Consider the following 25,233-nt stretch of genomic DNA (forward strand, 5'->3'; position numbering starts at 1 on the left):
GTTAGATAATGCCATACAAGAGAGATGCTGAATTGTTTGTGGAAAAATGTGATTAATGTCACATGTTGACCCTTCTTTACGCAGTGGGATTAGTTGGGGGCATAAATAGCTTCATTGTGTAAAATGCACAGTAAGTGAAAAAAATAGCTTCATAGTGCACAGTGCACCTTAAGTGAAACAAATAGCATACTGGGAGGGAAACATTTGAGGCTGTTGGAGATATAATGAGATTCAAGGGCTTTGTTTCAAAAATAAACTTCAGAAACTTGATTAAATTGACTCTGTCAAGATTTGGTCATGACTACATGTTATGATCATTACAATGTGGTCAGCAAATCTGTAGTTGTAATCTCTTTCCCTGAATTTCTGCTCAACTGATTAGTTACATTTGTATATGACTATTTTTCCTGTCTTCCGATGTGAGGTGATATAGATTAATTTTCAAACGTGCATCTTAAATGTTAGAGCCAAGCAGATCTCTTAGCATTCTTTGATGGTCAAGATAGTTGTGACATCTTGATGTTGTGATGAAACTGTGTTTAATCTCGTGGCAGTTTACAGTTGTATAAATAGATACTTCTGATGGCGAACCATAGAGACAAATCACAGGAATTGCAACTGCTTGTAAAGTTGTGATTTCAACAGACAATGGTAATTGTTGGTAAATTTCTGGCTCCAAGCCAGGTGGTGGTAATAATTGTGTGATTGTTTTGTACCTAACAGTGTGTGACTGATGTGCAGTGGAATATTTTTCTCACAAGTAGATTTGCCATGGCATTGCTTGATGATAATAGAGGAAATAATTCAAGTGTGTTATATGAAAAAAACTTCTTCACAGCAAGGGCCTAGGATCAGGGAGGAAACAAGAGCTTTCCTGTAATAGTGACAGGGTGCAATTTGTGATATTATGAGCTGGGGGGTAGGTTAGTGAAAGGTGCTTGGCATTAATAAGGAAATAAGATAATGGCAGTGATGGAAGTTTTGGAAATACTGAGAGAGATAGTTGGATAGGATGGAAAAGATTCTCTCAGGCATGATTAAAAGAAACGCTGGTTTAGACCAGAGTACTGATTTTAAAATGATTTTGGATACAATGTTTTGAATTCAAGGTTAGTAAATAATGTTTATTAATTAAAATAAAGTTGGAAAGGTTGTTGTTAGCTTAACAGATCTTCTGTGTGGTAAACTGGAGCTTAATGGCAAATTGTGGTTGGAAGAACCAAGGCTCGAATTAGATAAAGTGTAAAATGAGTCTTAGGATATAATAAATTAGGCTATCCACATAATTGAGACATATGTGATGTGTATGCAAAATTATAATATACTAAAGATTCACAGAGGAAGTAAATTAATTCTTATGTAAGTAATTTCAAAGACTGAGTCTTATGGCGAGCATCAAGTGAAACCACAGCATCATTTTCCTGAAAATTACTGGATCTTGGTGTGAATATGCTCAAACATTTACTGATATTGTAAAACTAAACTTTAATATCAAACTTGCTTGTTCTGAAGTGGTGTTCTAAGTAATTACAATTGAAGTGATGTAATTGAATGTTAAGTTATCCTGTGGACAGGTACAGATGTTTCTTGAAAATATTCTGTAACTAACCTGATCAGTGATGTTACAACACCCCTCTGGTGCAGGCGAGACTTGAAACCGGCCTGTTAACATGGGCCCCACTTGCATGCAGTTTGTCACAAGAGCCCCATTAGTGCTTCTTGAACGGAAGGTAATTTTATGAACAACAGCTGCAACAATTAAAAATACGCTGAGAAATGGGGACAATAGGTGCACATGACCTAAGTCATTAAAGGCTTGGGTTGCCAAACTTGTCTAAGTTGGTGGAATTGGAAGCTGGGAGCTTAACTGGAACAAGTATACATTCGAAGTTATCAACATATTTTATAATCATTTTTACATTTGAAAGTTAATATTTTGGTTTTCTCTACTATCTCTAGGAATTCCTAGGCCTCCACATCCTTCAGATATTTCTCCTTATTATCCACTTTCGCCAGGTACCGTCGGCCAAATCCCCCATCCACTAGGATGGTTAGTACCACAGTAAGCAGTTCCAGTTCTTTTTCTTTAATTCCTATAGAATTTTGCATGTTACTGTATTGTGCAATTATTGTAATGAGCTGTGATTGGCTACTGGGTACCCACATATTCATATGGGGCTTCTCCCTTGGCAACACCTGTCAACACTAGTTACTATGACAAAAGGCTACAAATTAAGGATTGTTAATTTAATGTTTTCCTACTGAGTTCTAAATACCAAAAGAGGCCCGAAGCAGAACCGCGGCTCTTTGATTTGATGTATTTTATTTTGGTATAAATTTACATTCATTATTGTTTTCTTTTGGATCTGTAGCCCTCAATTATTGTGATGGCTCCATTAAAGCAAACGCCGCTTCGCCTTTAATTATCACAACAAAACACCTAGTTTTAGCTTGGGGAGAAGGTCTCTGTTGACATTAGTAGAGGTTATAAAATTTAATTAGCTGGTTCTATCAGATTTAGCACATTAAAATTGTTCTTTATTTACATCCTTTGATCCTAGCTGTGAAATCAACAAGATTTTTTTGTTCTGGTCAAATGAGAGTGAGCTTCCAACAGCAGAAGTTTTCAGGTTTTTTTTTCTTTCTTTTCAGGCAAGGTCAACCTGTTTACCCAATCACAACAGGGGGATTTCGACATCCTTACCCCACTGCGCTCACCGTCAATGCTTCCATGTCAAGGTGGGTACACTCGCCTTGGTGTCATCAACTCTTCATTTTATTTTAAGTACATAATCTTCCAGCATTTTCTCAACAGCCCTTTAATTTTAATCATCATGTCTTTGTCTTTGCCCATTGAGGACAGGCATTACAGTTTCCATTATTGCAGTGGGAGAATTAGCTTGTGCAATTTATATTGTCTTAATAAATAAACAAGCTAATGTCTTCCAGAACTACTGGATTTGAGTGAACCAGCAAATAATGCCTCATTTGTTTGGAATGGCGTTTTTTTTTGCTACAGAATTATTGTGAAAGGCAATCATTAATATTGTCCACAAATATTGACTCCTTTGCAAGGCTGTAGTGGTAAAATATTGCCCTCAAGGGAATATGTAAGTGTCAAGAGTGTGCTGCAATTATTGCACACTTTATATCAATGTTGGAGTCAATGTTGGAGCCCAAGGGACAATATTTTAGCACTTGCAGACAGAAAAGTGCAGTTAATATTTATTATACCCCGTGGCTAGAGTCACTTATCACTACTTGAGCCATACTAAGTCAGTTCAGAGAGTAATAATCTTCATCGTTACATCACAGGTTAAAGGCCACTTCAACATGGAGCTACTCCAAAAAAAAAGTAATAGGCTGGCTGCTCTTGCACTTACAGGCCAGCAGCTGTTTCTATTGAGTCTGTAGGTAGGAACATAAAGCCCTTAGTATTGGACAATGACAAAAGTACTCCAGTTCAAAAACAGGAAATGATTTTATGGAAGTAGTAAGTTGCAGCAGTTATTGGAGTACCATTAGCTGATATATCAGTGGAGCCAGCGATCATAAAACTCTCTCCATGGTCGTCTTAAATTTAAGGAAAAACTAGGATCCACTAATATTCCTTTTACTTACTGGATTCTCAGGCCTCCTTGTAGAAGCTTATCTTCACACAACTGTTTGGTTGCCACATTACAAAGTTACCCATTGATCTCCACCACTTGCTATCTATTATTTCTTCCTGCCTTCACATACAATCTGGGCTAGGTAAACAATACGTTGTCCTTTTAGGAGGATGTAGGAGTCCAAAAATCAACCATTTGAGGTTTTGATAGCCTGAGAGTTGATTCCTGTTGGAATTAACTCTGCCTTTTACCTTTCCCATCGGCCGGTACCTTTTGCCTGCATTTTGCCCATATTTGTTTTTGGTTTTTACCCTTAGAGGCAGTTAGAAAGAGGAAATTATTGATTCTGCAATGCATAAAAGAAAATAAACAATGTATGAGAATTAAAACATTTTCTGAAAGAATAGAGTAAATTAGCTTCCAAGAATTCTCATGTAGCTCAACTTCTCAATAGAGGAGACCTCAGATTATTCCATGGCTTTCTGTACTGATATCCATTTTCATAAAAATCTATTTTCTCCATGGAAACTGCTGTTAGAAAGCTAGCAATGACTGACCATTAATTGAAGAGAAAGTGACTCAATTAATGTGCTTGGTATTGTCCATTAGTTTAAAATTTCAGTGTGGAGGTAAACTCAAAAGGAAAATGGGAGTCTTTGGTGATTCTGGAGAGTTTGGGAAAGTCTGAGGATTGGAAAACTGCCAGTGTAATATCTTTTATTTAAAAATGGAAGAAGACAAAAACAGATAACTACAGGTCAGTTAGCTCAAAGCCTGTTTATTGGTTTAAGGAGGAGGGAAGGATGGAAACACTACAGTAATGTAACGTTTGGGGCTTACCATTCCTTGCATGAATCGCTGATCAGTCACGGTAATTGACCCAACTTCTCTTGGAGGACGACTTTGGGAAAGTGTTAAAATCTATTATAAAGCGAGTAATAACAGAATATTTAGAAATACATGATATGATCAAGCCGAGTCAGTATGGCTTGATGAATGAAAAGTCAAGCCAGACCAATTTAGTAGAATTCTTTAAGGAGGCAGCAAGGAGGATAGATAAAGAGGAAGCAATGGATGTAAAATATTTAGAATTTCAGAAGGTGTTTGATAAGATATCATGCATTAGACTGCTTAATAAAATAAGAGCCCATCAAGTTGAAGGTATTATACTGGCATGCATAGATAATTGGCTGACTAACAAAGACCGATGCGCACCTTGTAGTGTGCTACAGGAATCAGTGCTGGGGTCACATTCATTACAATGTACATTAAAGACTTGCATGTAGAAAGTGAATATGTGATAGCCAAGTTTGCAGAATACGCAAAAAAGATGAGATGGCAAATGGTGAGGGTGACACAAAGAACTTAGAAGGATACAGAGTCATAGACTCATAGAGATATACAGCATGGAAACAGACACTTTGGTCTAACCCGTCCATGCCGACCAGACATCCCAACCCAATCTAGTCCCACCTGCCAGCATCTGGCCTATATCCCTCCAACCCTGCCTATTCATATACCCATCCAAATGACCTATAAATATTGCAATTCTACAAGCCTCCACCACTTCCTCTGGCAGCTCATTCCATACATGTATCATCCTCTGTGTGAAAATGTTGGCCCGTAGGTCTCTTTTACATCTTTCCCCTCTCACCCTAAACCTATGCCCTCTAGTTCTGGACTCCCGGACCAGAGGGAAAAGACTTTGTCTATTTATCCTATCCATGCCCCTCATAATTCTGTAAACCTTTTATAAGGTCACCCCTCAGCCTCCTATGCTCTAGGGAAAACAGCCCCATTCTGTTCAGCCTCTCCCTGTAGCTCAAATCCTCCAACCTTGGCAACATCCTTCTAAATCTTTTCAGAACCCTTTCAAGTTTCACAACATCTTTCTGATAGGAAGGAGACCAGAATTGCATGCAATATTCCAACAGTGGCCTAACCAATGTCCTGTTCAGCCGCAACATGACCTCCCAACTCCTGTACTCAATACTCTGACCAATAAAGGAAAGCATACCAAACGCTGCCTTCATTATCCTATCTACCTGTGACTCTACTTTCAAGGAGCTATGAACCTGCACTCCAAGGTCTCTTTGTTCATCAACACTCCCTAGGACCTTACCAATAAGTATATAAGTCCTGCTAAGATTTGCTTTCCCAAAACACAGCACCTCACATTTATCTGAATTCAACTCCATCTGCCACTTCTCGGCCCATTGGCCCATCTGAGGTTGTAATCTGAGGTAACCTTCTTCACTGTTCACTACACTTCCAATTTTGGTGTCATCTGCAAACTTACCAACTATAATCTCTTATGCTCACATCCAAATCATTTGTATAAATGACGAAAAGTAGAAGACCCAGCACCGATCCTTGTGGCACTCCACTGGTCACAGGCCTCCAGCCTGAAAACCAACCCTCCACCACCACCCTCTGTCTTCTACCTTTGAGCCAGTTCGGTATCCAATTGGCTAGTTCTTCCTGTATTCTGCGAGATCCAAACTTGCTAACCAGTCTCCCATGGGGAACCATGTCGAACACCTTACTGAAGTCCATGTAGATCACATCTACTGCTCTGCCCTCATCAATCCTCCTTTGTTACTTCTTCAAAAACTCAAATCAAGTTTGTGAGACATGATTTCCCACACACAAAGCTGTGTTGGCTGTCCCTAATCAGTCCTTGCCTTTCTAAGTACATGTACACCCTGTCCCTCAGGATTCCCTCCAACAACTTGCCCACCACTGACGTCACACTCACTGGTCTAGAGTTCCCTGGCTTGTCCTTACCACCCTTCTTAAACAGTGGCACCACATTTGCCAACCTCCAGTCTTCTGGCACCTCACCTGTGACTATTGATGATATAACATCTCAGCAAGAGGCCCAGCAATCACGTCTCTCGCTTCCCACAGAGTTCTAGGGTGCACCTGATCATATCCTTGGGATTTATCCACCTTTATGCGTTTCAAGACATCCAGCACTTCCTCCTCTGTAATATGGACATTTTGCAAGGTGTCAGCATCTATTTTGCTACTTTCTATATCTTCCATATCCTTTTCCACAGTAAATACTGATGCAAAATGCTCAGTTAGTATCTCCCTCATTTTCTGCGGTTCCGCACAAAGGCCGCCTTGCTGATCCTTGAGGGGCCCTGTTCTCTCCCTAGTTATCCTTTTGTCCTTAATGTATTTTTAAAAACCCTTTGGATCCTCCTTAATTCTATTTGCCAAAGCTTTTCCATGTCCCATTTTTGCCCTCCTGATTTCCCTCTTAAGTATACTCCTACTGCCTTTATACTCTTCTAAGGATTCAATTGGTCTATCCTGTCTATGCCTGACATATGCTTGCTTCTTTTTCTTAACCAAACCCTTAATTTCATTAGGCATCTAGCATTCCGTCTACCCACCAGCTTTTCCTTTCACCCTAACAGGAATATACTTTCTCTGGCTTCCCATTTTCCAGCCATCCTTTTTACCTGTGAACATCTGCCCCTAATCAGCTTTTGAAAGTTCTTGCCTAATACCGTCAAAATTGGCCTTTCTCCAGTTTAGAACTTCAACTTTTAGATCTGGTCAATCCTTTTCCATCATTAGTTTAAATCTAATAAAATTATGGTCGCTAACCCCAAAGTACTCCCCCATTGACACCTCAGTCACCTGCCCTGCCTTATTTCCCAAGAGTAGGTCAAGTTTTGCACCTTCTCTGGTAGGTACATCCACATACTGAATCAGAAAATTGTCTTGTACACACTTAACAAATTCCTCTCTATCAAAACCCTTAACACTATGGCAGTCCCAGTCTATGTTTGGAAATTTAAAATCCCCTACCATAACCACCCTATTTTCTTACAGATACCTGAGATCTCCTTACAAGTTTGTTTCTCAATTTCCCTCTGACTATTAGGGGGTCTAGGTGAAAGTAATTGGACAAAAACATGGCAGATGGAATATAATGTGGGGAATGTGAGGCAATGCTTTTTGTCGGCAAGAATAGAGGAGCTGAATATTATTCAGGAGGAAGACTGCAGGAAGTTATAGCACAAAGGAATTCAGGAGTCCAGAAAAGTAGCATCCAAGCTAAGTGTGTAATAGCGAGGGCAAGTGGGCTGCTGGCCTGGATATAAATGTAGGGAGGTTTTGCTAAAATTATGTGTAGCACTGGTCAGACCTCAGTTGGAATGCTGTGAAGTTTTGGGCATCCTTATCTAAAGAAAGATATATTGGTTTTGGAGGCGGTCCAGTGAGGGTTCACTCAGCTGATACTCAGGTATGGCGGAGATGACTTATGAAGACAGATTGAGTAATTTGTGCTCATTAGAATATAGAAGAGTGAGGAGCGACCTCATTTATCCATATAGGATTCTTGGAGAACTTGACATGGTAGATCCGTAAAGATTGTCTCCCCTTGTGGGAAGGTACGAGCCCAGAGAGCACAATCTCTGAATAAGGGTTGTACGTTTAAGGCAGAAATGAGAAAATTCTTCTGAGTGAATCAGTGGAATCCTTAATGCAAAGGGATGGTGAGGCAGAATATCCAAAGCTGAGACAGATTTTTAACCAGTAAAGGAATCCAGGGTTATAGGAAAATGGAGTTTAGGTTAATCAGATCAAACATGATCTCATTGAATGGCAAGGTAAACTTAATGGGTTGAATGACCTGCTTCTGCACCATTGTAAAACTTTTCACTGTGCACCTGTACTTCTCTACTTGAGTACTGGTGACAGGAAAGGATATTCTGTTCTATTCAATGTTATGGTCCACACTTGCGTACACTGCAAGTATAATATTCTGTAGAACAGTAAAAAGAATGTTACAAATGAAAGTTGAAATAAAAATGGGGCATGCGACACATAGGAGCATTGAGTTTAAATGCTGATTGACCTATTTTGTAGCGACACAGCTTTAAGACGCAGAGGTGTATGTTCCCAGTAAGGTGCACTCTTGTCCCTGAAGTTTGTGAATTCCATTTGCAGTGGCTGTAAATTTCAAGCTACTGCACAATGTCAATTCTCACTGTGACCTGACCACAGTGCCATACTAGTGTGAATTTGTTCTTCAAATCTTGATTAGTTAACTCTTTTTTAGTTAAGATGTTTGCTTACTCAGTAGACCAACTGAATACAAGTTTAATGCTATGAATTTCTACAGAAATACATCTGTATACAAGAGAGAGCACATATGTTTTGAAATATAAAGCTCCACTGTAAAGATAATGATATCAGTTCCAAAATCCTGAGGTATTTGTTTTCACACTGGCCTTTCCAACCATCCTTCAATATTGTGGACGATGTGCAGCCAGGAGCAAGTAGCATTGCAAATACAGTTTTGAATTTGAATTAGATTTTATTCCCCTGTGTACTCGGGTACAGGAATACAGGAGTACATTGAAAAGCGTACAGTGTCACCATTCCTGGTGTCATCTTAGATCTAAAAGTACCTAGATACAAAATCTTTGGTACAAATTAGAAAAATAAGGAAATGCAGTTTAAAAAGTTCAATATTACAGTCTTTCTTAAGTGCTTAGCCATGCTGCACTCATACTTCCTATGATGTTTCGGTCTCCATGTCGGCCTTGATCTCCCCCCGCCCCGCCCCCCATTTTTGATGCCACCGCAGATGCTGGGGGCCTCTATCACCACCATGCTGGGGCTTGATCTTCCGCTCGTTGTCTTGCACTACCCCACCCTCTTTCACTGTCCGCCATGCTGGCTCAATCTCTCTCCACACAAGATAAGTCGATGAAAGTAAGAACATGGTTGTGACTGATTCTGCATCTCAACATGTACTCCTGCTACATCCCCATAGCTTCTAAAAATCTAATGATTTTACGTCTGCTGTTTGTGATAGAGAATTCCACAGGTTCGCCGTCCCCTGTGAAAATATTTCTTATTATCTCTGACTGAAATGACCTATTCTGTACCCACTGAGACCATGGAACCTTATTCCTACCACACCCACATCAGAGGAAACAACATTTCTGCATCCTGTCTGTCTAGCCCCCTCAGAATTTCATCTATTTCAATGAGATTCTCTCTTATTCTTCTTAACTCCGAAGCATCACTACTTGTGTTTTTTTTGGGAGTTTACATAACATAGATTGTGTGGCTAGCCTACACCCTTTCCCATTATTCCTTGGACCAGAGAAGGCTGAGGGGTGTCATAGAGTCAGAGAATCATACAGCGTGGAACCAAACCCTTTGGTCCAATGAGTCCATGCCAAACATAATCCCAGACTACACTAGTCCCACCTGCCTGCTCCTGGCCCATATCCCTCCAAATCTTTCTTATGCACGTATCTTATCCAAATGTCTTTTAAATGTTGCATTGTTTGTTCCACCCTCTTTGTAAAAACATTTGTCTTTTTAAAATTTTTCTTCTCTCATCATAAAATGTGCCCCCTAGTCTTGAAATTCCCTATCCTATGGAGAGGAAAACTGTCATTAACTCGAACATGGTATGAGATTTCAAAATTGTGAGCGGCAAAGGTGGAAGAGACAGGAAGAACTTGTTTCCCTTGGCAAAGAGTTCAAAAACCAAGGGTCATGGATTCAAGCTGAGTGGCAGAAGGATTAGAGAGGACGAGAGGGTGGTGGGTGTCTAGAATTTACTGCCTGAATATTTGGTGAAGGCAGAGACTCTAAACTCTCAAAGAAATTACCTCAATCTGCATCTAACTGCAGTAAGGTGCAGCAGATGGGATTGAAAAGGGTATCTGAGTGTTTTGGGTCAACATGGACAAGATGGGATGACTGGCCCCTTTCTGCACTGCACCATTTCTTTGGTTCTGTACTGATGCTACTCTGTAATATGTTAGATGAGCTGTTCACTGCTTCACCTCTTCCCTCCCCACCATTCCACAGGTAAACTTCTGATGTGCACGTTGTCATCCTTTCTTATATCTACCATTAATCTTGTATGCTGTGCCACAGATTGGTGGCTTTCTGTTTCTGGTGTAAGCAGCCAGATACCTGGATCTATTTGGAAAAGTGGCAAAAGTGAACCAAAATTGCATTAAGTAAACCAGCACATTTCCAGTTATGTATTACCATCACAGCATACAAACACAGCTTATTTCACTCACATTATTCATCCAATCTTTGTGTCAATTAGCCAGCTCATCAAGTAAAGGTCAAAGAACACATCTGTACTTTGTTGCAACAAAGCCAGCAGTTTTCTGTACATGTATATGGAATACCACACTAACTAGCTCACTGATAAGTACTCTTATTTAAATGTATTTTGGGGCAAAGATTAAATTTTATATGTATTTGTACTGCCTTTTAAAAATCTTATGCTCTCTATTTAGGGAATTTATGCTTTTTCTTAAAATAGGGGTAGGGCAAAGTGGGAGCATAGGGACTGGTCCAAGGCCTGTGTCTCTCTGTTTAGCTAAAAAGTATGGTTGCAATTCTTGAACTTTATCCACAAAAGCTAAGCTTCTTTACTTGCTACGATCCCCTAGTGTCAAACCAAAACCACTGTTGATGTGATTTACAGAGGTTGTTGAATTCAGAATACTTTCTGACTTTTCAAATTTACATGCACAGGATCTCTCTAGAAATTATTTTCACACTTAAGCTGCATGCGGACTTGTGCTGAATCCATCCCTATTGCAGTCATTTCATTTTGCCTGTTTTGAGCAAACTTTACTCTTTTGATCTCTAAATCTTAAATAGAAACAAATTTTATATTCACATTGTAAAGCAGTGCAACCAAAATTACCCAGTCCTGTTTCATGGTTTCACTTAGTCTTGCAACATGGAGCCTGAATGCTGACACCAAATTATGACTGCCGGCTTCAGTATAATTGTATAATTATGGTATTGGTAAACTGCATGGTAGCAGTAATGAGGCCCTCTTAATGGAAAAATGCAATAATTTTCACAAGGTTTAATAGTGCCAGTCACGTAAAATTTAAATGGGTATTTAGTAATACTGGAGGTAAAATAAAAGAAGTAATGAGATATTGTAAATCTGTGTGTAATTTTAACTAGACATGGAAGATAAATATGTATGCATTAAACTTTATAACACATCAGCATTATCACACCCGTTTCTGGCTCCATGTACAATATTAATGTCCATATGCACGCACAACAAATGCAAACATACAAAACCAATAAGAGAGATTGCTAATTGATGACACATCAAAGCTCTTGGAAGCTGATGTTCAGAACTTGAAAAGCTACTGTTTTGATCGGGGCCCTGACTGTTCGTCACAGCCCCAATTAATCCAATACTAGCTAATTTCCCAGTGGCTACAAGTATATTTACAAACTACTCCATAGCACTGTATTTAAGCAATCACTAATTGCTCCTAATGATGGGTTTATTTTCTGTTCATCTGATTTAGAGTTCAGCTAATTTAATTGGTGGAGGGTTAGACTTTACTGATGGGCTGAAACAGCTAATGCATTTTGATGATAGCTGTTAATTAAATTAGCATAGATTATTAGGCGAGGCTCCCCATCTCCAGAGATTTAGTAGATGCATTTGTGAAAGTACAGCATTAGACAAGGGCAGGATAAATTAACCATTTAAAATTAACAATTTCCAGAGGCTTAGCAGAATAGTAAAAATGTTCATCACAAAATAGCAAGGTATGATTTTGAGAATGTTTCAGTAATATTTACAATTTCCAGCATTGTAACTTGAAGTAAGACAAGTGGATGGTGTCCAGTATAGAAGGGCGAAAGGGGTAGGATTAATTTCTGGTAGGTATACCTGTCTTTTGGTTTGGTTTAGTCTTGTTTTTTTGGAGGGGTGGGAGGGGAAGATGGGTAAAAGAGAATGGGGAGAGGTCAAATTGTCAGGGAAGTAACACGATTTGTGCACTTGTAAGGGAATCATTAAAGCAACTTAGCAGTTTTTCCTGTAGGGGCATACATTAGTTATTCAGATAAAAAAGAAATATAAGCCATTTGTGTGGTAGTAGGCTGATGGAAATACACGTCTGTATTATTCGAATGACATCCGTAGGAAATGTAGATGCCATGCCCTGCCAGAGCACGCCTTTTGATATTTATTCCATCCAGTAGTAGGGCAGTGATTTCTTGGAATTAAGTGATGGGTCATTATACTTTAAACACAGCAGAGAGGCATAGACTGGCAATTAAATAGCAATAGCTGACACTCACTTGTGCCACCCTGTGACCCTGTTAGATTGAGATGTTAGAGCTTCAGGGCCCCTCAGCCTAGTAAATTGGCTGAAGGTGCTTCTCCTGACTAGGGTCCGCTCTGAAATATGCTGCCTTCAAAGAGATAGGCATCATGTATAAACCATAATGTGGGTTTGTGGTGGTTTAGAAAGCTCAGGAAAATTGAGCTTGGAAAAGATGAGAGATAACAACTGCACAGGGAGAGGAGGGGGAATAATGACAAACTAGCTGCAACTCAAAGAGGCTGTTTTTTTTTACTGCAAGGGGGAGAAAAGCTTCCCACAGCTCACACATAAAACAAAGCCAAGCAGATGACATGCAGTTAACAGAAAAATGTCAACAGTGAAATAAAGTGAGAGTGAATGCGATAGAAACCCCAGAGACGCTGTGGAACAAAAATGAGTTTGTTCGTAACATGGCCTGCGAGTTTATGCACATCATTATATTCTGGCTTGCAGCCATAAAAGCAGTCAGGATTTTTTCATAATTAGCTGTTTAGAATTTTAAGTTTTTACAATGGAATATATGTAATAAAATATAGTAAATGTGGTTTCCTTGTTCAGTTGCAGATATATCTATTAAATAATGCAATAGCTGTACCAAATTTCAAATATTTTGTAGATGGTGTCGTAGTAATCACCTTATGATAGATTGACATTTTATAGTGTCCATTAACTTCTGAACTCTCATAAGTCTCTTCAGGTAATGAAATGAATGTAACCACTTCATCGCATGAAGAATAATACTCTTGAGCTTTTGAAAGCCCTGGTGTACTATAAAATACTTCACCTGTGTACTGTCTTATGTTTATGTGGTAACTGTAAATGGTATTTTCACTGCTCACTCTGCTAATACTTTGTGTTAGAGAAAAAAAGTCTATCTGTCAGCTAGCACAATAACAACCTCCCACATGCTGTGTAATTGGACAGAAATGTTCACTTCAAAATCATTTTACTATATTTTGAAATGAAGCAGTAAATATACCATTATTGTATTAATAGGAAATAATGTCCTTGGTTTGATTCATGGAAGATTTTGATGTATCTCAAATTCAGCCTATTTCAATAATGCTAGAAATTGTGATTTGACCACGTTATTTGGACAGGTTATGATGCAAACATTGTCAAAGGGTCGAAATCAAAGTTGCCCTTGTTTTTTCAAAAATAAACCCATACACAGTTGTATAAGAGAAAATCTTGGAACTTACATTTCATAATATGCATTTCTGAAGCATATACTTGTATTTTTTTATTCATGAAATACTTTTAGTAGTCTCAAAGTCAAACTGACAGTCATGTAATGATGATTCATTTTATGTTATTAATCACAGCTACATAGAGTGATTGTGACAGCTTGTGCTTGCATGTATGCTTGCTTATATATTAAATGTACCCATCCCTCCAGTTCATTCATTTCTGTTCTGTTGATTTACACAGTTTTCTCTCTGGTAGGTTCCCCCCACACATGGTTCCACCACATCACAGTTTACACACAACGGGAATTCCTCATCCAGCCATTGTCACACCAACTGTCAAACAAGAGTCTTCCCAGAGTGACATCGGATCCCTCAATAATTCGTAAGTCATAATTTTTGTACCTCTTTTTTTTAAAAACAAAACTGGCATGTTAGCTTTGCAAATAGTTCATAACTTAAAGATGTTATTAAAGTAGCCCTATGCTCCATAGTCAAACCTTTATGAAAATGTAAAAACAATAGATATCATTTTGTTTGGATTGTAAACTGTTTACACTCCAATTTTTTTAATAATGTGCTTTTGTTTTGATTTTAACATTGAATCATTTAAATTATTATTTCACTTCCACTGCTGAAGTCTAGAATGGTTCTCATTTTCTTAGAAAACATCATCAGGATGCCAAAAAAGAAGAGGAGAAGAAAAAGCCACACATAAAGAAACCTTTGAATGCATTCATGTTGTACATGAAGGAAATGAGAGCGAAGGTAGTAGCAGAGTGCACGCTGAAAGAAAGTGCAGCCATCAATCAGATCCTTGGCCGAAGGGTAAGTAATCTAAACCATTGATAAGACCAAGTTCAAAATGTGACCTTAGTGAGCAGGGCAGTCAGTGTCAATTTTTACATTGACCTTGAAAGTTTTTGGATTGAATGTCCAGACTGACGGACTTTAGGAATTTGAGGCAATTGTTTCCATTAATTTGAATGAGGCAGCATGTGATCTGCTGTATTAATATTTCAATCAGATCAGTGAAATCTGTTAAACTACAACAGTATTTTTTCCTTTATTTTGTAGCTTTACTTTTATTTCAGTTGAATACTTTATCTTGCCTTCTTCCAATGACATAGCAGTATACTTCCTATGAATCCATGCATTCTACTTCTACAATAAATTCTAAATATTTTTTCCGTAAATGAATCAGGAAGGTAGTCCCAGTGTTAATGCTAATACTTTTCATTGTATTGAAAGCCAGTTTTCATGCAAGAACCTTTTCTTGCTCTTCTATATGCAAGTAGTTAATTTGCTTTATTTCTCCTACATCCTACCCAATTCATTCTCAGTGGCACGCCTTGTCTCGAGAAGAGCAAGCAAAGTACTACGAGTTAGCTAGAAAGGAACGGCAGCTTCATATGCAACTCTACCCAGGCTGGTCAGCACGAGATAACTATGTAAGTTTAATTCCCTAATACGTTTCCTGCTCTGTCACCCATACTTGTTTTCCTTGTTCTTTATAGGCCCAGCATACGTCTCCGTTAATACTACAAATAACAGCTATGATGAACCAACAGTGTCCTCCCATCTTCAGAACCTTGTGCATGTCAGAGGGCTGTTCTTCACTAACTTTTCTTTCTTAATGTTGATTGGCAGGAACTTTGTTTTTGGCTATGTCAAAATTTATTACTCACCCCTAATTGCCCTGGTTGTGATCTGCCTTCTTGGAGTGCTGCTGTCCTTGGGGTTGTATTCTTTTGAGGTGTTTCAGATAATGATTGCCTGGCTTTTGTGAACCTAATGGACAAACAGAGCTATTTTCTTCCCTTCTCCATTTGTTTTCTTTCTCGCTATTAGGGCAAGAGGAAGAAGAGGAAAAGGGAAAAGCAGGCAGGGGAAACCAATGGTAAGTAGGTAGCAATTATCTTCCACAATAAAGTGCACCCTTCACATATCAGAATAACAACATTTAATCAGATTAAACCCTAGCTAGCAGCTAACCATGTTTTATAACATTATTAATTATAATACTGTATGTGCAGTTTTAATTTTATGGCTTGTTTGCCTTTCCAAGAGCGATAAAGTAATCAGTGCATGAATTGTAGATGTCGTAGTGCTTGTTTTTGTAAAACTCTTGTAAAAATAAAATAATAAGTGCATTAACTATTGTAATTTATTTTAAAACTTGTTGTTATATGTACTTGTTGTTTTGTAGTGACATATTCATTTGGGCTGTACCTGTTTTCTGATGCATCCTCCATGTAATTAGCCTTACCTGCTGACTAATCCCATTTGCTGTCAGAAAACCTGCATGTAAAATTGAATCTGCTATCTAGCTTCTTTTGCAATGCACTTTAACCTCTTAGCTCGATTCAAGCCTAACATCTTCTGCTGGCAGTAACCAGCAGGTTCTTTATTCAGTCCACTTGCTTCTTTTTGTCAATTCTGATTGAAATCTACTATAAAATAATTCAAATTTATATTGCCACACAATATTGGTGCTTTTTAAATGGGTGAAAAATACAGCTGTGATTTTAATACATTTTTATGAAATTAGAGGGCATTACTGATCACTAGTAACAGATACATTGATTTATTCCTTTTTTGTTTTCTTGTCTCTCTTTCTTCCTTTTCTGTCTCCTCTGCTCGCTTTCTTCCAATTTGTTCAGATCTGAGCGCTCCTAAGAAATGCCGAGCGCGCTTTGGCCTTGATCAACAGAATAACTGGTGCGGCCCGTGCAGGTGTGTATCGTTTTCCCAGGTTTGCTATGGTTGGTTTCAGCTGGGTTAAATTGGTACTTTCCCCTTCTTGCTATCACTGTTTCAGTGTTTTTTATTGGATGTCGATACTTACCCTTGCATCTATTGTTGCCAGGAAGTGTGAATTTTGTTTTTTGAGTGATGAGGGGAGAATGCCAACTTGGCCAGCTAAACCACTAGCTCTGGCTGAGATGTCACATCCAGTGAGCAGTATCCTCCATTTGTTGTTTTTGTTTACTTCATGCTAACAGATGCAAATACTCCAAAGAAGTGTCGGGCATTGTTCGGGCTAGACCAACAGAGTTTATGGTGCAAACCTTGCAGGTATACTCCCATTAGGCCTTCCGGAATTAAATATGCCCTTTATTGGATTTGTAGTGCATTCGTGTGACTTTCCTGTGCTCTAATGTGCTAATATTCTATAGCTTATTGCAGATTTTTCTTTTTATTTTCCTTTTCTTTTTTTACCTGTTGCCTTTTATTAGCAGCATTGGTCTGTCTCCTTGCAAGCACTGTCCACTTCCTTTAACCTCCATCCCTCCCTTTACCTGGCCCTCCCCAAACCGTGGTTATGATGGGCCTGTGACCTTGTGTCGGAGATTGGTGCAGTGAACCATAGATTGAGGAGAGAGAAGTTTTATTCTTAGAAACTGGCTCTAACTACTAACCATCCATGGTTCATCAAAATCTGTATATGTATGTACACATATATTTCTCACCTGGTTTCTGGTGAATGTGTGGACAACGCACAACATGTACTGATACTCTTTGTGCATGAGTCCATTTTGATCAGTAAATGTGAAATTTCAACGTATAGTGCTACTATTTTGTTTACAGAAAGTGTTATCTTATTGATAAAATAGTCGCCTCTCCTGAGTGATAATCACAGATTTGTACAACAGATAAGTTTCCAAGAAGCAGAAAGGTATTTGTGCACTCCAGTAACGATGTTTTTACATTTTTATGTATTAATCGCCAATTTATTTTTAGTAATTGGGCGTCATACCAGCTACAAGCTCGTTCAGAGGAAACTTTCATTTTCAGGCGAGTGCAAAATCTGTTGGAATATCTTTTTAAGTAACACAATTAAATTTCTCTTTTAGTTTTCTTACAATTCGGTTTAACTAAACAAACTCAGACATCAAACGGTCAAAGGCTTATCCACCACAGCTAATCTGGGTACTCTAGAACTTTTCAAACTACTCCAATTGCCAATTCTCTAATTCTTAGGACTTGGCTGGGTAGAGGGAATAAATGTTTTGTCCTGTTTATATACACCTTTCCTGTTGACTGCATTTGGTTAAATCTTATTTCTTTGTCCTGACACATGCAGTCTTTGAAGTGGGAATGTTGTCATGGTAGGTATTTGTTTCTTCCAAGTTGAAACTTTTTGTTTTTCACGTATGCGTAGTGCTTGATCTCTTTTTCACACTTCATTTCACCTAATTCAGAATGTGTAACAGTCTCTCTAACCACACGTTATCAGCTTTTGAAATTACTGAAAATTCTGCTGATCTTCTGGGGCTTATGGAGACTGTGCACTTGCGTGTTTCTTTTTAGCATTGTCTTTATGTTGGCATGTATGTTAAGAGTAGCTGCCTTCATTCTATAATCATGAACTTAAAGCATAATTAAGATGTAAATATAATTGTGCTTCTGACTGAATTCCATGAATGAGATATACATTTTTCATCTTATTTGACTGTCATTTCTAATAATTGGTGCTCAAATTAAAAGTAAATATTATGTAAGATGCAGCAGGGACAATTGCCAAGTGATGGACGAACATCGTGCATTACTAAGCAGGTGCCAGAGGATTGTCTGCCGATACTGATTTTGCAAAAGCAACAGTAAATTTGAGACTGCAGCATTTCTGGTTAAGTTCTCATAGCATTCTTAGCATCCGTGAGCATTTTGGCTATCATGCAATCCTTTTAAATTCATGAATGATTTAATTCTTTGAGTAATTAATTGAGACATTGCAATTAATGCATCTTAATGCATTTTCAGTGAACTAATGTTTAGAATTATAATACAAAATGTATTATTAAAAGGAATGAGCAAAGAATCCAAATGAACAGTTGTGAATGGGATTCGTCAAATGAGCTGATTGCATGGTTACCTTTAATATTGCCACATAAATGCTTTATATTTGCCCATCCCTTATTTCAGATGTTGAGTTTGCACTTGTGGGTTAGTAATCTATGTGGTGAAGGCTTTTGCAAAAGTATAGAAATTGGATTGTTGCAACATCATTTAAGTCTGTAAAAAAAGTGATGGATAAATAATTCACCAATAATAACTTTCTTTAAAATTGCAAAATAATAGGAATGAGAATTCAAGATTCCTAAAAATTAACATATCATCTTTGAAAAGAAATACTTCAGTCCTAATTTCTTTTCTTCTCGTGAAAACATTAACTCCCTTATTAGATACGTTCCCAGGTTAGCGGGTGTACTCGAGTGCTATACCAAAACAGGCATCTTCCATGCTGAATCCAGACAGTGAGTGCCAGCTGGCTATTATTTTGTAGGGGACATCACAACTGAGTCCAACCCAGTGCGCCATTGTCCTCACCAGTTTGTTAACTGCCTGGTATTTGTGATCCTTTGTTGCCGTAGGCAGGTTAAGGTATATTGTAGTTCACCCACATCATATCCTTCAAAAGCTTGGAGGTGAAATTAAATTTGCAAGGTTCTTCATGGTAGACTGATTAGCAAGATTAAATGGCATGGAATACAAGGAGAACTAGCCATTTAGATGCAGAACTGGTGCAAAGGCAGGAGACAGAGGGTGAAGGTGGAATGGTACTTTTCAGACTGGAGGCCTGTGACCAACAGTGTGCCACAAGGATTGCTGCTGGCCCCACTGCTTATCGTAATTTATATAAATGATTTGGATGTGAGCATAGCGAGTATGGTTGGTAAGCTTGCAGATGACAACAAAATTGGAGGTGCAGTGAGCAGCAAGGCAGGTTACTTAAGACTACAACAGGACTTTGATCAGATGTGCCAATGGGCCAAGGAGTGGTAGATGGAGTTCAATTTGGATAAGACTTGGAGATGTTGGTGTTGGACTGGGGTGTACAAAGTTAAAAATCAAACAACACCAAGTTATAGTCAGGTTATAATTAAACCTGGTGGACTATAACCTGGTGTTGTGTGATTTTTAACTTAATTTGGATAAATGTGAGGTACTGCATTTTTGAAAGGCAGGTCAGGGCAGGACTTATACACTTAACGGTAAGGTCCTGGTGAGTGTTGCAGAACAAAGTGACCTTGGAGTGCAGGTTCATAGCTCCTTGAAAGTGGAGTCGCAGGTAGGCAGGCTAGTGAAGGCAGCGTTTGGTATGTTTGTTTTTATGGGTCAATGCATTGAGTATAGGAGTAGGGAGGTCATGTTGCAGCTGTCCAGGACATTGGTGAAGCCACTTTTCGAATACTGCATGCAATTCTGGTCTTCGTGCTATGTGAAGGATTTGAAAGTGTTCAGAAAAGATTTACAAAGATGTTGCCAGGGTTGGAGGGTTAAACAATAGTAAGAGGTTCAATAGGTTGTGGCTATGTTCCCTGGAGCATCGGAGACTCGGGTGATATTATTGAGATTTATAAATGGGGGCATGGATGGGGTGAATAGTCAAGGTCTTTTCCCCAGGGTGGGGGTGCCTGAAACTAGGGGGCATAGGTTTAGGGTGAGAGAGACAAGATTTAAAAGGGACCTAAGTGGCAACTTTTTCATGCAGACGGTTGTGTGTGTATGGAATGAGTTGCCAGAGAAAATGGTGGAGGCTGGTACAATTACAACATTTAAATGACATTTGAATGGGTATACAAATAGGAATAATTTAGGGGGATATGGACCAAATGTGGCAAATGGGGCTAGTTTAGTTTAGGATATCTGGTCAGCATGGATGAGTTGGACTGAAGGGTCTGTTTCTGTGCTGCACAGTGCTTTGACTCTATGGCATTACCTATTATGATTTAAACTCTGCACGTTTGTTGGATTTTGCCCAGGTTTTTCCTGACTTGAATTTAGAAGAAAAAATTGTAAGCAAAATAGTTTATGCTTTTTATTTTTAATTTTGACTTTTCTTAGAAGAGGGAGGAATGTCTCCGTTTATATTGTTTTTCAGATTATTGCATCCAAGTTAAAAGTGGAGTGAAATTGAATGTCCTCAGCAATGCATTTTACATAATGTTAGAAGAATGGTTAGCAATATGTTCTTCCACAGAATGTTAAGATATATCTTTGCATGAGCAATCCCTCGCAGCCAGAGCTTGTGGTTGGATTAATCAATGAACGCTTCATTGTGTGCGGAATGTACACATTGGCATCCACAGGCACCAACCAAAGTGCAAGTATGGTAACAGATTGGTTGGCCATACTCTTGAAGAATGATGCTGAGGGCTGGACAATTAGTAAAGGTGGTAATTAGAATTAATAGAACTTTAATCTCTAATGAAGTAACAAATGAAATTCTCACTACATTCCTGCCATTGTTTCACAATTTTCCAAACTAACATGCTGCTGACTAGGAGGCAGGACACTTAACTGCAAGAAAAACTTATCCAATCTATAAACCTAATATTGATTTTGGACAAATAAAAGTAGAACGCAGTTCATTTGGAGCAGACCTAAAAAGCATTCTTTTGTTCAGAGCCTTAGCTTTGTAAGATCTGTGACCCTAGAAGCTCCAAATGGGAGAAAATAAGAGAAATTGTTTCTAGAAAGTTCATTGGAAGGAGAGAGGAATATGTGATTGACATTTCCCATTTGCTGGCTTAATTAAATTGGCAGTACTGGGGCGATGCTATTGGAGAAAGGATTTTGGCTGAGGAAAATAGAGAAATGAAATTTGCAGAAAATGAAAATGGGGAAGAAGTATCAAGTTGAAAATATTGACATCAGAAACAGCAATTATAAAGGATTCAACATATGCTGCCTGTTTATTATTAATTTTGTTTGGCTAACAGTTGCTGAAACTTTAGAATTTTTTTCCCCTGCAACCAAACAAACATTTTAATTTGGAATTTACAAAATCATTAATGTTCCTATTATAACTTTTTTTTAAATTTTGAAACTGAACGTCCATCTGTAATGCACTGATACAGAGAAACCTCCGGCACATGCATTTTGTTTTTGTTCTGCATCTAATCTAATATCTTATCTGTATTTTTTTTTAAACTTCAAAACAATTTTTGGGATCAGTATTTAAATAAATTGCTCTGTTATTGAAATAATTTAAGCAATGTTTAAATACAGCTTCCACATCATTTACCCTCAGCAGTTCAGGAATTGAGCTAAATAACGATTATTTGTACTTTCTAAGCCATGACTTGCAATTATTTTGAAGTGAGTCAAAAGATCCTATTCCTTTGGCAATAACCTAATTGTTGTTGTTGCGTTTTATTTTCTGTTTTGAGCCCACCAAGTTGGTCATTTCACCTCCAGCTTTGTTCTAATATGATGCATGATCTGCTGCTTCACTTGCATGTTTCTGTCTTGTTACATGGCCCTTTTGTGATGAGGAACCTTGGGTTTAACAGCATGCATATGTTGCATCTTAGCATGTGTTTGACCTTGCAGGTTTCTGTGGCTTGAACTCTGAAACTGTCTCAAATACATCTTGCCATCCAGGCCTGGAATACATTTGACAGACTTCTATTGGGTGTGAAGTTTTAACTTGGGTGAGGGACAATGAGGTGTAATGTTAGAAAACTTTAAAAGTGGACTCTATATCCCTTTTTCTTTGGCAAAATGCAGGACAAAGTAAGATTATTTGCAGTCTGAGTACTAATGCATTTTTCTATCCATGTAGTAAAAGTTAGGAGGGGCATACTAATAAATACTATATGTTGTTGTTTGCTAATTTTATTTGGTGGTTGAACTATTGCTTGTTTATAAAGGAAACCAAATGTACTCTAACAATAAACCCTTGGCCAAACTGCTCCAGGAATTGTGAAGTACAATAAAGCCTTTTTTCCTCTCACAGATAGCTGGTATGAAAATGACGCATACAAGGAAACCTATTAATGAAATGTGAATCTTTTTTCAATCAACCAACCTTAATTGACTTGCGTTTTTCATTGCAGCCCATTAAAAGAATCAGCCACAGCCTGCAGGCCATAGAACCAGTTATTCTTGTTTCATTTTGCATTTTCTATGGTTTCTTGTTCCTTTCCTTTTCTTCATTCTTTTCTTTAGTATCTTTCCCCTGTCATTCTCAAATTGGTGTGGTTCTTAACAGATAAATCTGATATATTGTCATTTGGTTCGTATTTTACACATCGGAAAGCTGAACTTTGTTACATTTAAACAAATTTGTAAGTCCCTTTAGTTATGCAGGCTTAACTGAGCCTTGCATTAGTTATTAATGCTTTGAGTGTCATGGATGTTCTCTTGTTGCCTGAATGAGATTACTTTCTTTGTTCAAATAACCAACTCCATTAGTCTTTTTGCCCTTTATTTACAGATAAATCTTTCCCTGTTTCTAGGAGAAAAAAAAAGTGCATTCGCTACATACAAGGTGAAGGCAGCTGCGCCAGCCCACCCTCTTCAGATGGAAGCATATTAGATTCTCCTCCCCCTTCTCCTTCCATGTTAAGCCCTTCTACAGCAGACTCTGATCCACAGACTGAACAAATGCAACCTCTGTCACTCACAATGAAACCTGATCCTTTGGCCCATCTTTCCTCACCATCTTCTTCCTCAGTCTTGTCAACAAACTCAGCACTCAAGTCCAACGCAGTTTCAGCTATTAGTTGCCAGAACGGGGCATTAGAGCACCGGTCCATCACCTTACACCAGCCCACATGCTCCTCTTCGTCGCAGACTCGACCTTCGACTTCATCCATGCCAGTTGTCCATTCCCATGGTTCTTTGCAAGAGACACAGTCCCAGCCACTTTCACTCGTAACCAAGTCTTTAGAATAGCTTTTAGCCTAGTTGCCGGTGTTCTTTTTATTTCATTTGTGCCATATGGCTACATGTCGGTAGATGTTATGGAGTGCATTGGTCAATATTTGACCCATTGTTATTTCAAGGTCCTCTTTGAATATGTAGGATAAGCCTTGAGAGAAATCCTGCCAACCTCTTGTCAATCATTGCAAAACCTTGTAATGTTCATCACTGTTATGGGGCTCTTACTGGGTGGTTCTTTACCAGTAAGAGACTAACGTCAAATTCAAAGAATCCCTTGTGGAAGGAGTTGGCTACGCTGTATTATTTGTATTAAATAAGAGCTTGCGAACCAATCATTTTACGTCCATTTTATCCTTAAGGGCACAATGAATGCAGTGCCACCTGTTAATTGTGTGGAACAACTTTTGTGATGTTACGTGTTATTGTTTAAATGTACAGAAATAATGGGGAAAACTGTGTTAATATGCATTGTTCCATGGCGTTGTTTTTAGGGGGGAGGGGGGGGATTGCAAAACGAAATTACAACGCTATAGGACCAGTAGTATTTATTGCTTTAGAGATGCTTGTTGTATCATGTATGTTGTCTTTTAAATATTTTTCATTTCTTCAATGTATAAAGTTTTTTTTGCTTAGTGTAAGCATCTTATATATGAAAAGATTCATTTACCAAGGATTCACCTTTTTTCCTCTGTTGTGATACATGACTGTCACCAAATGGATAATGTAGTGGCATTGTAAAGAACAAAAGTGCACAAAATTGCTGAAAAAAAAGCCATTGTACAAAATAAAACTTGAAAGCGATTGGGGGAGGGAGGAATGTTTTTTGGAATAGCACAAAAAAAAGCATCTGATCACCCATCTAAAGCCCCATAGTGGGCTATAACCTCAACCCCTGGAATTGCTTAGCCTATATTCTATGTATGTATTCTGTGCCAAACTTTAAAGGTTGATACATCTTCCCTCCCCCATTTTTGCTGTATTTTGGTCCTTTTTAGCTGTGAGGTAACATAGGTATGTATGTAGATTTAATGTTGCTGACTAGTTTAAGCTATAACGCAATGTGTTTGGTAGCTATTGGCAAAATCATCCAAAAAAAATTCATATGAAGCAAAGCATTGAAGGGTGAGAATTAATAAAACTCATAAGGGCCAAATTTTCTGTACGTTGGGGAAATTACTCAAAACTGAAACTGCCACTTTTTATGTACACTACTATCAGTAGGTATTTAGTAAATTTTAAAATAGGCATGTTGATGTTGCAAAGGCTGTATACAACTGATGAAAAAGTTCATTCATTTGGTGCCATTGTAGTAGAAATGAAGCAGTTGTATAGCTGTTTTTTTTCCATTTTACTAAGAAGCTGATGACCTTTTGTGAATACTCTCAATGTTTCCTAACAACTGTGATGTTCCTGTTCTGTTTTTTGCTCCTTTTTTCTTTTTGTTTTTGAAAACATTTTTGTAATGAATCAATGTTCATGCTGTACAGTATCTGTAGCATGCAGTTCTGGATTAATAAAAGCAACTTAGTACGTGCAGAGAATTCTTGTGGTGTTCGTGTGCTCTCCATTGTAGTAGAAAATGGATCATCGACTTTTAAA

The 25,233-nt window shown here is 38.3% G+C and overlaps 1 protein-coding gene across 16 annotated transcripts in view; it reads left to right on the plus strand.

The window, feature by feature from the left end:
• tcf7l2 (transcription factor 7 like 2) overlaps positions 1-25,154 on the plus strand; it is a 195,882-nt gene extending 170,728 nt beyond the window's left edge. The window contains exons 6-14 of one of the 16 annotated variants that reach the window (XM_060842089.1): positions 1,960-2,062; positions 2,653-2,739; positions 14,204-14,344; positions 14,625-14,787; positions 15,303-15,410; positions 15,811-15,859; positions 16,623-16,695; positions 16,965-17,037; positions 23,164-25,154. In XM_060842089.1, coding sequence (XP_060698072.1) covers positions 1,960-2,062; positions 2,653-2,739; positions 14,204-14,344; positions 14,625-14,787; positions 15,303-15,410; positions 15,811-15,859; positions 16,623-16,695; positions 16,965-17,037; positions 23,164-23,646 — 1,280 coding nt within the window. In that variant the 3' untranslated portion in view covers positions 23,647-25,154. Of the gene's footprint in view, positions 1-1,959; positions 2,063-2,652; positions 2,740-14,203; positions 14,345-14,624; positions 14,788-15,302; positions 15,411-15,810; positions 15,860-16,622; positions 16,696-16,964; positions 17,038-17,703; positions 17,758-18,046; positions 18,073-23,163 lie in introns of those variants that run through there. The other 15 variants (XM_060842092.1, XM_060842091.1, XM_060842098.1 and 12 more) reach the window with 15 other exon arrangements.
• Positions 25,155-25,233: the final 79 nt, after the last annotated feature.

This window comes from Hemiscyllium ocellatum, chromosome 22, assembly GCF_020745735.1.
Source record: "Hemiscyllium ocellatum isolate sHemOce1 chromosome 22, sHemOce1.pat.X.cur, whole genome shotgun sequence".
Classification (NCBI taxonomy): domain Eukaryota; kingdom Metazoa; phylum Chordata; class Chondrichthyes; order Orectolobiformes; family Hemiscylliidae; genus Hemiscyllium; species Hemiscyllium ocellatum.